Source organism: Diprion similis, chromosome 3 (genome assembly GCF_021155765.1).
Source record: "Diprion similis isolate iyDipSimi1 chromosome 3, iyDipSimi1.1, whole genome shotgun sequence".
In the NCBI taxonomy this organism is placed as follows: Eukaryota; Metazoa; Arthropoda; class Insecta; order Hymenoptera; family Diprionidae; genus Diprion; species Diprion similis.
The window spans coordinates 7,214,890-7,229,159 of NC_060107.1; the positions used below are offsets into that span (position 1 = coordinate 7,214,890).

General features: G+C 38.9%; 1 protein-coding gene across 15 annotated transcripts in view; it reads right to left on the minus strand.

Annotated features, from left to right (window-relative positions):
- Positions 1 to 195: 195 nt before the first annotated feature.
- Positions 196 to 14,270, minus strand: part of LOC124404604 (potassium channel subfamily T member 2) — a 144,715-nt gene continuing 130,640 nt past the window's right edge. For 7 of the 15 annotated variants that reach the window (XM_046878904.1, XM_046878895.1, XM_046878894.1 and 4 more), the window contains 17 exons: positions 13,124 to 13,307; positions 11,461 to 11,625; positions 11,108 to 11,328; positions 10,476 to 10,673; positions 10,113 to 10,339; positions 9,562 to 9,993; positions 7,909 to 8,070; positions 7,680 to 7,833; positions 6,567 to 6,575; positions 6,063 to 6,168; positions 5,838 to 5,965; positions 5,525 to 5,776; positions 5,220 to 5,391; positions 3,792 to 3,977; positions 3,477 to 3,608; positions 2,700 to 2,813; positions 196 to 1,596 (listed from right to left, as the gene is read on the minus strand). In XM_046878904.1, the coding sequence (XP_046734860.1) occupies positions 712 to 1,596; positions 2,700 to 2,813; positions 3,477 to 3,608; positions 3,792 to 3,977; positions 5,220 to 5,391; positions 5,525 to 5,776; positions 5,838 to 5,965; positions 6,063 to 6,168; positions 6,567 to 6,575; positions 7,680 to 7,833; positions 7,909 to 8,070; positions 9,562 to 9,993; positions 10,113 to 10,339; positions 10,476 to 10,673; positions 11,108 to 11,328; positions 11,461 to 11,625; positions 13,124 to 13,307 (3,727 nt within the window). In that variant the 3' untranslated portion in view covers positions 196 to 711. The remainder of the gene's footprint in view (positions 1,597 to 2,699; positions 2,814 to 3,476; positions 3,609 to 3,791; positions 3,978 to 5,219; positions 5,392 to 5,524; positions 5,777 to 5,837; positions 5,966 to 6,062; positions 6,169 to 6,566; positions 6,576 to 7,679; positions 7,834 to 7,908; positions 8,071 to 9,561; positions 9,994 to 10,112; positions 10,340 to 10,475; positions 10,674 to 11,107; positions 11,329 to 11,460; positions 11,626 to 13,123; positions 13,308 to 14,270) is intronic. The other 8 variants (XM_046878896.1, XM_046878906.1, XM_046878902.1 and 5 more) reach the window with 6 other exon arrangements.

Genomic DNA, 14,270 nt, shown 5'->3' on the forward strand with positions numbered 1-14,270 from the left:
ACTCGAAGTGAACAGCTTTTCGCGAAAGTTACTATATGCGAAATATTCTCATTATCAGATATTTTCTGATGCTTGCCAATTTTTTTCCGTTCTTCCTGAATTTCTATACAATTTTTTGAAACCATAATTAACGAGTCGATTTAATATTATTCGATGTATCTGAAAAAAATGAATCATCAATTCCCTGACGACAAAAAAGTTATATGTTTAATCCGTTTTCCCTGATACAGAAATTCATTTCAAAGAGTGCTTCAGAGAATCTTTTTATATCCAGATTTGAGAGTTTCTACTTCGTTATTGTAGCTCGATAATTGTTTACCCTTTTCGCCTTATTGTGTTATTGTCAGGAAAGAAAAAAAATATTACAAGCTTTAAGTCAGAGCTCTCTGAGCCGTATGTTAAAATACGTCGCATCACGATCTGTGCCGTGATTCGACGTGTTTTCTATTAATTTTTTTTTCACATTACAAGATAATATATATGCTCTCCTAGCACAATGACGTCGGATTGCCCTGTTTCATCGGAGCAAGCCTTGGTACGAATCATTCCAGGCTTGGTATCCATTATTATTTTGGATAGCCAGATCGATTTCACGTGCCCCGACAATGTCGTCATTTTCTATTGCGGATAGAATTTGCTGCCTATGTGGGAACTTTATAGCCATTTATTCCGAACTACACTAGAGAGTCGGCGTCCCCACATAAGGTTGTATCATACTATCGTCCCCTGAATATGCTGGGGATCCTGCGAACTCCCTTGAATTTGCATCGGAGGTCCCATCGGACTCTGGATCGAGGGTGGATCGTAAAGACCTCCCAGGGAGCCACCGAGGCCGGCGCCAAGCGAAGGGCCCAAACTGCCCCCCATCGCAGACAGGGAAGGCAGTCCTACGTCGAGGATTCCGGTGTTACTAGCGCCACCTCCGGGAGTTCCCTCTTCCGGCGGAGTGACCTCTAAGCCGATAGAGCCGTTCAGAGCAATTTTAATTGGATTGTGATTCGAAGGGTGAGACAGGGCGCCCAGACCTATGTCTTCCAGGCTACTTTTCCGCCTGGTCGTTAGACCCTGTCTAAGAGAATTGCTTCGTCGGAGTAAAATGTCATCAACTACCCTCAACGAATTAGAACGGCCCCGGAGCTGACCGGCTACAGTGGGACTGTCCGGTAAAGAGAGAGAATTTGATTTCGTATTTCCAAGAGGTGGCGCTCTAGCCAACCCAATCCCCGAACCTCGCCGGCTCCCAGGGCCGCCACCAATTCCTGCCGAGGCAACCGCTGCGCTCATCTGCGCAACCAGCTGAGCGGAGCAAAAGCTAATGTTACTTTTTCGCCTAGAATTGTGTCTCTCGAATGTCTTTTGGGCGGAGAATGGACTGGGACGCACTAAATACACTATATCACCTTCTTCCAGTTTCAAGTCACAGCTAGGGTTGATTATCACATAAGATAACGAGTTCCGTTTTTCCGACACGTCGTCGTAGTCAGCGACAGGTAGATTCAGGGATTCCATTCTCGATCGTACCAGGTTCGCTATCTCTGCACGTTCGATTTGTTGGGCGTGGTTGTCTCGTGCTTCGTCTCCAAGGCTTACGGAATACTGAAAAAAAAAAGACATTTCTTGCGTCACAATCTGCGAGGCTACTAGTATTCTTCGTTATATGTATACGGAGTGAATTCCTAACGACTGCACGATGCGCCCTCTGCTAAAATTTAATGCGCATGCGCTACAATCCTAGAGCGGCTGTTTGTCAGAGCAACCAACTGTCTCTAAGTAGGGGTAGAAAACTGGTTTTACCAATTGATAGAAGTAGGGAAATATAGAATTTTCATACACGCGAAAATGTTGTAGGTAGAATTTTTAAACGTGGAAAGTCCAAGAATATAAAATCGAAAATATAGAAAGTCGAAATACAGAAAGGAAAACTACAGAAACCTCAAAACCGAGAATCTGTATTTAATTTTATATTATCGAGAGGATTTCTGACTTTTCTATCCTCTTACTTCTCCTTCTTTTTATATTTTACCCCCACCCTCGTGGGGGTGAATTAAGTTAAAAAATTTTGACTTGGATTTAGCGCGTGCGCATTAAATCTTCGGAGACGATGAACTATTCAGTCTTTAGGAATGCAATACCCATATTGCATATGTAACAGCAGTTTATATTTTAAAGCAGTGCATCGCCGTTTTACAAAATACGTCACTAGTACAATATATATATGTATAGTATCAGAACAGTGGCGTGGAAATAATAAGTTAATCAGATTAACCTTTTTAAAATTGTTTACTAAAATCTAAATTTTAACTGGGTATATTATATGTGCCTGAAATCATCTGGTGCCTATACACTGCGAAAATAATATTTCCATATTAATATCAACAAACTCTGAGAAGCTATTTGCTTTTTTCAAACACCTCGAAGCACAATGTAAGGCAATAAATACTACGTAACATATAATTAGTATCTACAGGTAAACAGCTGCATTAATGTTGATGAGACTGTGATAAAATAACGACATCGGTTCGTCTGTCTTTAGCATGACGCGGTTTAACGACAAACATGCAAAGCATTCGACTATTGCGGACAACAATTTAGAAACTTTGACGTGCACAAAGGCGCGTGCTTTGAAAATGTGGTGAGAAACGGTGTGCGGACCAAACAGAAGAAGAAAAAAAAAACCAACCAACCACATCAATACTTACGGCAGAGGCACCTTTGTCACGTGTAGCGCAATTAGCTAAGCAAGATGCAGCAGCTGAATATCGGGCTTTATATGTTACCCCAACGCCAGCGTCGCTCTCTGCATCTGAGTCAGCCTGTTAAATGACAAGCAATTCTACCCTTACTACAAACCAGCCACTTTCAGCAACATATAAACGGCGTACACGGGGATGAAGTCGCAGTTACCAGTGTTTATGATTACTCCAGCAATATCCCGCAATCTTACAGTTTTTGGAAATTTTTATTGTTACCAGAAGACGACGAACGACGGTTTGTTCATACGAGTTTCAGTTTCTTCCGGCTGCCTTCACGAATTTTCTTTATTGAGATGAAAATTATTTCTTTTTTCATATTCCATGCTTAACGCATTTATGGTAAATCAATTAGGTGAGTCTCCGTTAACTATTATTGCTGTACAATTTTGTTAACACAAATTATTGCATGCGATTTCAAGAGTTTCAGACGTTTAACTGCGTTGACAATATGAGCTGTTTTACATGATGTGGAATGATGTGCGATTTTTAATGATAATCCACGGTTTAATCGATCATTCTCTTTTGTGACCTTCGTTATAAAATAGGCCTTAGATCTGTATACACCTGAAATGAAATGATTTCCTATCGAGATGTTTATGCATGAAATGGAACAAGAACCCAGCCATGCGCTACTCACGGGTAATTTTCACACTTGGCCTTCTAAAAATGTCTTCCATAACAATTAAAAGAGGATTTCAGTTAAGGGCTCAATTTTTCAATTACCTGCGAAGTCTCTGCTGCCGTTGTATCCTGAGTCCTGTAAATACCGATCGGTATTTCGCACGTTGTGGAGCACAGTTTCTGGTACAAACGACCGTAAGTTCTGATCCACATGTCGTCCTTTGCTATCCTCATCTGGATTACAATAATGAAATTAATCAGAAAAATGGGCTACGATAAATGAATATGAAGTATGATAATTTTGACGAAACAATCGTATATCAATAAAAATGATTAATAACAGCTGCGTTAGATTTTTAGCTGCAAATATGAAATTTTCATAGCACGATTAAATTGAATGAAACGTGAAGAGCTTACAGAGGTAAGAAAGCCGGATCCTGGCGCCTGATCCACTCCCAAAAGTAGCCGGACGAACGTGATGACGTAATCTTTGACGAAAGCTTGATACAACAGCGTGTCGAGCATTGAAGCACTGAAGACACTCCCAGCTGCGAACGGCAGGCGAAACATGTACGATATGTGTGATCCCCGTTCTTTTTCTTTCTGAGAAATATATTGAAAAAATTATATCAGCATAGAAGTAGAAATTCGTATTTTATGAATCATCCTTATCATAATTATAAATTATTTCCAGTAAAACTTCTCTAATAATGTGTATATTGTATATACATATGTATGTAGTTACATTAGGCAACGAACTTTTTAGCACAATGAGAAAACTCACGTTTCAAGGATGAAGAAGTTTCAAGTTATTGAATTTACCACAGCATTATCGGCCAATTAATCAATTATTAGATCAATTAAGAAAACAATTATCGTATGAAGGAGCTTGAAATATATCTTTGCACAGAATAATATGAGAGACGTTCAGATGATTAAAAATATTTTTAAACAGTATTGTTATCCTTCGAATCAATAAAGTACTCATCTATATATAATTATTATATTTATAATACAAGTGTGTAATGGGTTAATCGGAGAATGCTGGAAGCTCAATACTTTATAGAGTAGGTACCATGCTAGTAAAAATCAGAGCAGCACATACCACAAAACTACGTAGAATGTTCTACTGTACAACAAAACTCGCCACGTCAAGATTTCAATGTAAATATATGTATAGTAGTTATGTAAACATATTCACACATGTGTATCCTTTTTTTTTTTTAGATAATCCTAAAATCTGAGGTAAGATAAAATTTTTCGATCTGTATATGGAGAGATTTGTCTTTCTCATTCACATAATCTAATTGTAAATCTCACGTCTGCATTGTCGATATGCTATTTCCCGATAATCGCTATCAGTTTGTTACTGTATCAATAAAACAGTGTAGTTCAAAATCATTCCAAAGATTGTTAACTAAGTATGTACTATAGAAAAGAAAACAGAAAAAACCAAGGCGAACAGCATCTAATTGTCTATATAAGCAACGATACAAACTAGTGCCTCTAACTGTATTAAGTTTAACCACCGAATTGGCCAACCACCAGAGCTCCAATTTCCTTATTCAGTTTTATGATGTTCTAAACAAAATCCACAGATTTTCCTTTGACTTTATGCACGAATTTCACAAAATGTATCAACGTGAAGTCGACAGATGATCCAAAGTTCTTTTGTTCAAGCAAGCTGTTGTTTTTTAGGGAGGGGCGGGGGGGGGTTTATAAAAACGGAAATTAGGAAAATAGGGCTAAAGTGCTGAGCGAGGTGTGTGTGTAATAATTTTACAGTTTTTAGGCGAATAAACCAGTCAGTCATATCAGAGATCAGATTGAGTGATATTATGTTACCGGGGAGCCCATCGGAGGCTCATCGGAGTAGTTGTCACCGGAAGTAGTACTGAGGAGTACCTTTTCCATTTTGCTGAGATGAAGGGCATATTTGTCGTGAGCCCGAAACTGCATAAACCTCATGTTGCTGGATTGGGACAGCTCCGTTATGCTTTTTATGCTAGGGAAGAATCTGTCAAAGCACAAGAAGAGAACTGACAATGAATGCACTTGAAGCAAATCGTTGCATGCTGCGATAAATTTCACTATACGGCAATGGGAAATGATATTTCAAGTTCATATCGAGGAGTAACTACTATCTTTACTTGAACATTGTCTGCACTGCCACGATGGTGTTACAGTCAGCCAGGGTATCTTCTTCGGCGGAATTGCTCAGCTCTTTATTTACAACTACAACATTTTCGGCCAGCGTGATACCCGCTCGCAATAGATCGTCCAAACAGTCGATAGATCCCAACATCCAGTAGATTAAGGGAAAATATGATACCGCATCGAGGAATGCGATTTCCGGCCGCCTTTCCAAAAGCAAAATTATTGGGTTCAACGATGTTTTCGATCTGTAAGAGGACGATGTGATTAATAATAGACGGATGGTTGCGACAAAACATTGTTATTTACCTAAAATGGGCCCTTAACGGAATGATGAAATTGTATATTCCATTGCTGGCGTAATCTGCAGCTAATATAATTGTTTTATTCTGCCAGTTATATTCTTTCGCGTTTCGATATGAACAATGCTCACAGACCTGAAAATAATTTAACACTTTCAGTCTATTGTTTATTACAATATACCTGCACAAGGTTCGGTTCAGGTAAAAGTTTTCAGTCATAATCTGATCATACCTGTGCAAGTTGTAAACAACAGAGTGGTTTTTTTTCTTTGAGAAGGTAGCACAGGGTTGGAGAGACTCCTATAAACGGTGACACTGGTGGAAAGCCCTTCACTATCCTGTAACATTATTTAGAGTAAGATTCGATTAGAAGTTTTGAAACAGATTGCAAATGTACCTCATAAATTCAAATCTCAGACATGTGGTGGTTACTGGCTCTCATATGTTGGTGCGAAATAGTTGTGTGCAGATAATTTCAAATACAGCCTGCGTGCAATATCAAAGAAATTATGTATAATGACTGTGTGATCAAGTCGAGCCCAAAATATCGTAAACCGTGAGTTGCATGACTGTAAAATCTTTGGTAATATCTGCACTTTAGATCAGTTTGATACTCAAGTTTTATTCTTAAGTTATTAAGAGTCATTTGAATCAAAATGTATATTCGATATTACAGTAACAGTGAATCTTGTATGATTACCAAAATTTTTTTATAATTATGGAGTTCAGAACTTACCCTCTAAGGCTGTGGTTGCCGAAGTAGCAAGTCAATGTAGATAAAGTGCGGCAAGTCGCACACAAAGGTGATGCAGGGAAGACATCAAAACATCCACAGGGTTATAAGGTGTCAGGCAGGACAGCATCACACAGCAATGCAACAGCACATCGATAGACATCAAGATATCGGAAGGATTAATTGGTGTGAGAAGGATGTGTGGGTGTGATGATGGAAATGGATATGAGAAGAATCATAAGATATGGTGTTCAGTTGATACATATGTACACTTCTAGAAGATATTGCGTGTTTAAAATTATTCACTAGACTTTGTGAAACCATTGTATATCATACGACCATCTTATCTATCTAATATTGAAAGTGAAATTTTTTTTACATGTATAACTACGTTTCTAAAATTGATTCGCGGTGTTAATTTGTAGCCCTAGACAAAAGAGGAATATTTATGAAAAAAAGAGAAGATCTTTACACTGTTCATAAATTGAAATAATTACTGTCAATGTTAATTGACCTACAACAATGTATACTAAACAATTTCACGACCTGGTGTTCGAAGAAATTTTTATACTTGTTTATTGTACAGATAATAGAAAATATCACAATTAGGCGTTCATTCATGCTTGCGTGCACGACAGAGTGCATATATATATATACGTTAGGACGTAAAATATTCTGAAAAGTCAAGAAGCAGTTACAGTTTTTAATAAGAGATCTTGAAAATAGTGAAATGAGTAAACGCTTGCGGTAGTTGTCTGTGGAAGACAGTGGCTAGTTAAGCCTGTTTTAAGCCAGTCATAGAATATTCAAGTAGAGAAAACTCGGGGTAATTAAAAGATTGAATAGCAAAGCTAACGATCCGTAACACCGTTTTCCAAGTTCGAGGATCAAACTGTTGTAGGTTGTTGTATGATAACTTAAAATAGTTCCTTTATATCCTAGATAGTATTTTGGATAAGTGCATTTCTCAATCATTAAGACTAGTCGATTCTATGTGCAGTAATACTTATAAAACTCAAGTGTCTGACAACATAGAAACGAATAATGTAGTGCCACATGGTCCAATAAAATGATACAATTTAGAGTAGATAATAATACCTGAGAAAAATTACTTACGCAATTTTTTCGCTGGGTGATCTCCATGGAACATCGTCGTCCATCTCATCTTCGGATTCGTCACCTTCGTGATCCAATGATTCTTGCCCAGGAAGATGCAGCGTTGAACTTGTTAGCATATCCGGTACAGGCAGTATGCTGGGTCGTCTGCTTCCTGAGGTTTCGTATCAAAACGTCATTATATGTACCCTGCCAATTAGAAACGTTCTAATGAAGTCTCACTACCGACCTCTTCTCTGCGTTAGTATTTCCGGACTTAGGAGATTAGGATTAGGATCGACGGATCTTGGTACATCCAAATGATTTCCAGTTATCGGCGTTTGCGGCGTTGATCCACCTTCCTTTAGACATTGTCGCGAATCTCCCATACCTCCAGGATCAAGGTACATAGCTAGAGTATAATCAAGAATATTCGTTATTATCAAGTTTGCCAGGATTTATTTCAGCAAAATCTTCGCCATAAAATGTTATAAATGATGAGTGTGTACACGAGTGTCTGTGTTTGTATAATTACAGTATGAAAATGTATAAGCATCCATATTAAAACTCGAATGAAAAAAAAAGTTCTTTGTTTAGACAGAATTTTGGTAGAAACAATAAATCATTTATTGCTTCAGAATAGATTTGAATAGTCGATACGGGAAAGGAAAAGATGGTTGAAATTTGTAAATATGGGCTGCAATAGACTGCATTTTATGCATTACTCATGCACAAGGCTTTGGTGTAAGAATACTACAGACCAATATGTGTAAAAATCCACGATTATTTCGTTATATGGATCCATTTTATGGCGTGAGATCTTTGTAAAGATATGTATAGCATGTTATGTAGGATGTTGATAGTAGTGGATGCGAGTTTGTTGTATGGTTTTAAATACATTGCAGGGTTCAGCAAACATGTAAAGCAACATCTAAATATGAATAGTTTTCGGGCGATATATGGATTCATTTGTGATTGATGCGAATTTTCTCGATCATTATAACTTTTTTTTTCACTACACGTATGTACATATAAGTTTCATTTTGCTATATAGAAAGTCGACGATAATATCCTGTCCAACATCAACATTCAAATTAGTGTCACATACGAATCAAAGGTATCTGGACCTTAAAGCTACGAACAGATACATTCTAATGTCCTCACATTGATCCCTTTTACACGTTCACCAGATAAGCTTGCGGGACAAATTATCTAAGTCTAAACATGTAGATGATCCTTTATGAATGATGTAGGTGTGAATTAGACGGGACCATACCAGCTGTCAATGGAGTACCAATTTCAATTACAGTCAGAAATTTTAGAGAATAGTATTAGAACATCCTTTTGTCACTTATTGTCCATTGGCACTTGACCGCAGTGATACGCTCAACTAATCGACTGACCTGAAGATTGTGCTTATCTATGGAATAACGAGTAGTGTTCAAGGATGTATCGCAGGTTTGTGCTTGTCGTTTGAATGAAACAACTAACGTTCATTGGAGGATTGATCGGTATATCTATACCGTCCACCTATGATTCTTTCAACTCAACATGTCATTCAATTCGATTTCTACATCTCAAGTATTACCTATGCTATTTACATTCTTGATACTACAACACAGGACAATTCACAACTCTAATTGATGATCTATTGTACTGAACCAGTACATCCACAATTTTTCACGAAGGATGCGTACACTGTAAGAAAAAAATCGGTTTCAACAATGTGTGTGAATCTAACAATATCTAAATTTCAATTCCCGAATTGACCATGAAATTGTTCCATGGTAGCCACCTTGAACCGATGAACGGAGTTAGTACCGGCGAGAAAATCTAGGGCAGAATGTGGATGGTTCATGGACCCATAAGTGAAATGAAAGCAAGAGGCGCATGCGACACTCACGGTGGACATCGGATGCGAGTAGGTTGAGGTGTTGGTGAAGTGTAGGCGTGCTAAGGGGGACCTGCAAGATAACCTGGGGAGGCATTGAGGCCAGGCTTGGAGCTTGGCCTTTGCCCTCCACCTGGTTCCCAGTGCAGGCCTTGGCTACTTCACTCAGGGTGTTAGAACTGTTGTGATGACGGTGAGTGTGAGCCTCTGGACCGACGTTCATTGCAGTACCATTCCCTCCTTGGGCAGATGCAGTTGTCGTCGCGCCGCCACTTCCCAGGTTTCCGGCAGGAGTTGCAGTGTCCGATTTCGTCTCCACGACGACTTGGTTTGGTTCTGATATCAGTCCACTCTGATGGTTCGCCACAACGAAGGCAGAGTTTTCTTCCTTCGTTATACTCATGTAGTAGCAGGTGTCTGTCTTCTTCATTATGTGTCGAGGGCCTGTTACGATAGATATTGTAGAAGTCAATGTACATCGGCACTTGCTCAGATGAAATGTTCGGTAATTTTTGGACTGTCAACAAATTGTACAATTTCATTTTATGGGGTTGCAGCATCACCTGGATTAAGCAAAATCGTGTCCTCGTAAAACTCGGGCAGTTCAGCAGGGCGAACAGCGACCAATGCGACGCCGTATTTTCTATGACTATGAAACGACGCGTAGGTGAACGATTTACCCTCGTATTCGCCGAAAAATCTGCTGTCCCCGAGTATAATGTGATATATTTCGTTACCGGAACACTTTCCGTACAGCCTGTGCCATTCTTCTTGCGATTGTTGGCCTTCTCTGAAACAAGTCCGAGTGTAGCCGAACAAATATTTTTCAATCATCAAAGGAACTACGCGACAATTTGACCAAAAACCCCAAAAACACAGTCATCATTTTTTCCCCGCATATTCATGCTCCTTTGCATCCTACTCACTGTCCCCTTGAAGTATGAAGCAGCAATGTGACGAGTGTCGAGGCACCGGGACACGTACAATTGTTGGCTAATAGAGCGTACTTGAATTCATCCTCGCACACAACGTGTTCGGCGAATTTTACATGGAGTTTGTTCTCGGGACGAAAAATTTGGACGTATTGTGGAACCGCCGGTGCGAAATCTTTCACCGCCCATGACCTGTGAAATTAAAATGACCAACTAAAGACTTGACGAACCACGATGTACGTGCTGATCTTATCGAATGCTCAGAGTCAACGAAAATACCGGGAACTGAACGCAGCTTGTTGCAACAGTTGTATTAGTCGGTATACCAGGCCAGTTCTATATACAGATTCCTACACCGACAATTACTGAACAATCAGCCAAGACACAAACCTATTTTTCAGAATTTAGGCTGACCAGAGTGAGGATATCCCTGATCCTCGAACATTCTAGAAAAAGGTTTGTGTCTCGGCTAAGTGGCGGTAAATGTCGGTATGGGAATCTGCATCTAGAACCGGCCTGGTGTTCCTTTACTACACTTTATATTCAGAAGATCTTTCTGTCACATGTTTCTGGTGCTGGGTAGGTGGTTTACAGCACGGTTTTTGGAAATTCCTCGTATTCTATACCTCAGTATCGTGTGCTCGTCAGCGGCGGTTTTGTCGGCGTAGTTTCGAGCCGCCAGAACGAAGCATGCTTCAGCCTCATTCATTCGAGCCCTGGCAAGATCGCCGTCCTTCAGACACGAGCCTTGAATGTAAATTACCCTCTGTGCCCAAATCGGGACTTGTAGGATCATCCTCATCGTGGTATCGAGCTCCATAGGGGAGAGAAGAACGACGTAGTAGTCCTAAGAGTGCCAATGGTTTTTGTTTTTTTAATTTACGCTGATGAAAATTCGTGGAAAAAATTCTGTTACATCAGACAATTACTGTGACATTGCCGGTGACACGCTCACTTTTCGAATCTTTATAAAACTCACCTGTAGCAACGGATGAGCGTAGAATTCGTTTAAAAAATCCATTATCGTATCAGCCTGCAACGTCGTGCTGCAAACGACCACGTGCTTTTCGCTCTGAGCTCTATGTGACGAATAGGAACCCCCGAGTTTCTGTCTTTCCATCCACGTAAAGGCCAGCTGCTCGAACTATCGACAGATCAGCGGTTAACGACGGCCACTTAAATTTATTCTACGGAATTAGCGTCGAAATATTTAAACAACCAACATCGTCTGTCAAGAATCGAGCGAGGCAAGTAGATATAGAAAATAAATTGATTGAGTAAATTTGGTGAGGAATATTTAATAATCTATGTCAAATCGTTCATTCAGACTATATATACAATCATACATCTTGCGGCGATATTGGATATTTGGTTTACGTGGTCAGAATTAGACCACCGCGTTTAATGAAAGCCGGAGATGCAGGCGCCTGAAATTTGCTGTCGATTCTGAAAAAAATCTGTTGAAAAGGTATAGCATATGGCTAAAAATAATAAAAATCATTGTTATAATCATTTAATAATTATACAATAATGGTGAACTCTACCGAATGTATATTAAATGCAGAATTTTCGCAAACTGTTAATCAAATTGCAGACTAAAAAATGTCAGGTACAATATTGCAGTCTAGTTAATACTGAACTTCACTAATACCAAGAGAGTTCATATTTTTCATAATTCAAAGAAAAAAATCAAGTTAAATTATTCAGTAGATCGTTTGAGATTTACGATAAATCGCTGAAAAGAGAATATTTCATTGCTTAAAATAGACGGTTTGGTCAGCCCTCTGATCCCGTCTAGATTTGCGTATATATGCGATAACTTTGCACTCTGCACGCAGCCCTTTGTTACGTGTATATAATTTAGGGGGATTTTGGGAGGGATTCCACGTCGCGGTTAACGAAAATTTCGACAGGATATTGCTATTTGCTGTTTGCGCGTGCCGATGCCCATGATCATCAAAGTTTCACTCCGATGACCCAAATAGGGGAACAATTCTCCTGCTTGTACATTATCTGGGGATTTAATGAAGCGGATTTTGCACTGAAAAGGATTAATTCCACCTGCGTCAATATATTTTCCAAGTAACTTGTGCGATGATTTGATATTGGTACTACAATAAATTGATGTCAAAGCCTAATATAAGTGATAAAATCTACTCAATCAGAGAAACAAATTCAATATCGCAACAACCAGAAAATGTATTATTTGCAATATTAATTACACTAAATAATTACTTGTAACATATTTTCTAATAATACCAACAATATTCCAATAATATCAATGTGGATGGAAATTTTTTAAATTAAAACTATGATAAAAAATATTTTAATGAGACAAAAAAAACTTTCAGATTTCAAACGTCAAAGAGTCAGTCGTCTGTCCTGCTTCAGGCGCACCATCGTTTATATTCACGATCAAAGGATCTTTCAATATTCGGGACCAAAACAGCGTGATTCATAAAAAAATGATCTATAAAAATTCGGCGGTATAATATTGTTCGTAGATTGGTAAAAATCGAGGTAAAATAAATTCTCGTCGAGGCTGCACCCGCTATTCCCTCCAGTCTCCCAAAAGCTCCGATCGATTCAAAGGATTTGAAAATGTTTTGTTGTACCAAAATTTAAATAAAGAATCGACTCACCTGAGTCGGAAGTACGATAAGGGCGACGCAGATCATGATGACCATGTAGAGTTGAGAGGGCCAGATGTCCGGTACGAAATCGCCGTAGCCGACAGTTGAGAATGTCACTACGACGTAGTAGGTACTCTGAAAGAGGTTGAGGTGCCTGTGCCCTGCCCGTTGAAAGTGTTGGATTCCGCAAACGCTGAAACCGCAGGAGAAGAATAAGTTGGTGCTGCTAGTCCTTTTCATCTTACCGTTTCTCTATTTTCAGAGAATGAAGAAAGTTATTGTAATCATACTGAGAATGAAAAGTTTACTTTTCACTAGATCGCAACGTTTTGAAGTTCAGACAATCACCTTCAATCAGTTTTCGAATGGAAGTCTGCGTGTGTGTGTTTGAATGTACGTACATGTTCAATTTTTTTTTACCAACGATATCTTGATTTTCAACAACGAGTTACCGGAATTCAATGATTTTGGTCTCAATCGCCGTGGCTTTTCCAAATTTAAAAATCATTAGATTTTGGCTCTGATCGGTTCGACACTTTTTTAATTATTTATATCTTTGAATGGATGAATAGATTTGAACGAAAATTGGTACCGTGAAGTTTTTTGGGCCGCTAATCACGATCCTAAGGTCAGATTTGCAGAATTTAGATTTGGCGAATTTGATAAGCTAAAAAAGACTAAAAACATTTGGATTTTGATCGAGTGCCTGATCACAAATCTGAAGTCAGATTGTGAAACTCAAAATGGTGATCCAATGTGGTAAAAAAAAACTGTAAAAATATTCCGATTTTGGTACAAATTCGTAGGCGGAGGTTTTTTGGGTCGCCAGTAACGAATCCAAGGTCAGACTTCCAAAATTTATAACGGTGGATCCATTATCGTGGTTCAAATGAAAAACAATCAACATACTTTCATGAAACATGGTACCTGAGAGCTTTTAAATCGTTAATCACGAATAATCGGAATTTGTAGTTCAAAATTCGAATTGGATCTTATTCTTTTTTTCGAACCGAAAGTTCGAGAGCTGGCTCACGGCCAGTCTAAGGCCGCTTGTTTTCTTTCCGTTTCTCGCCCAGCTCTTCAAATACCACCGCACAGGGCACAAAGCCCTTTTATTCTCCAGCTTTGTACATAACATAATAATATTGAAGTTCGA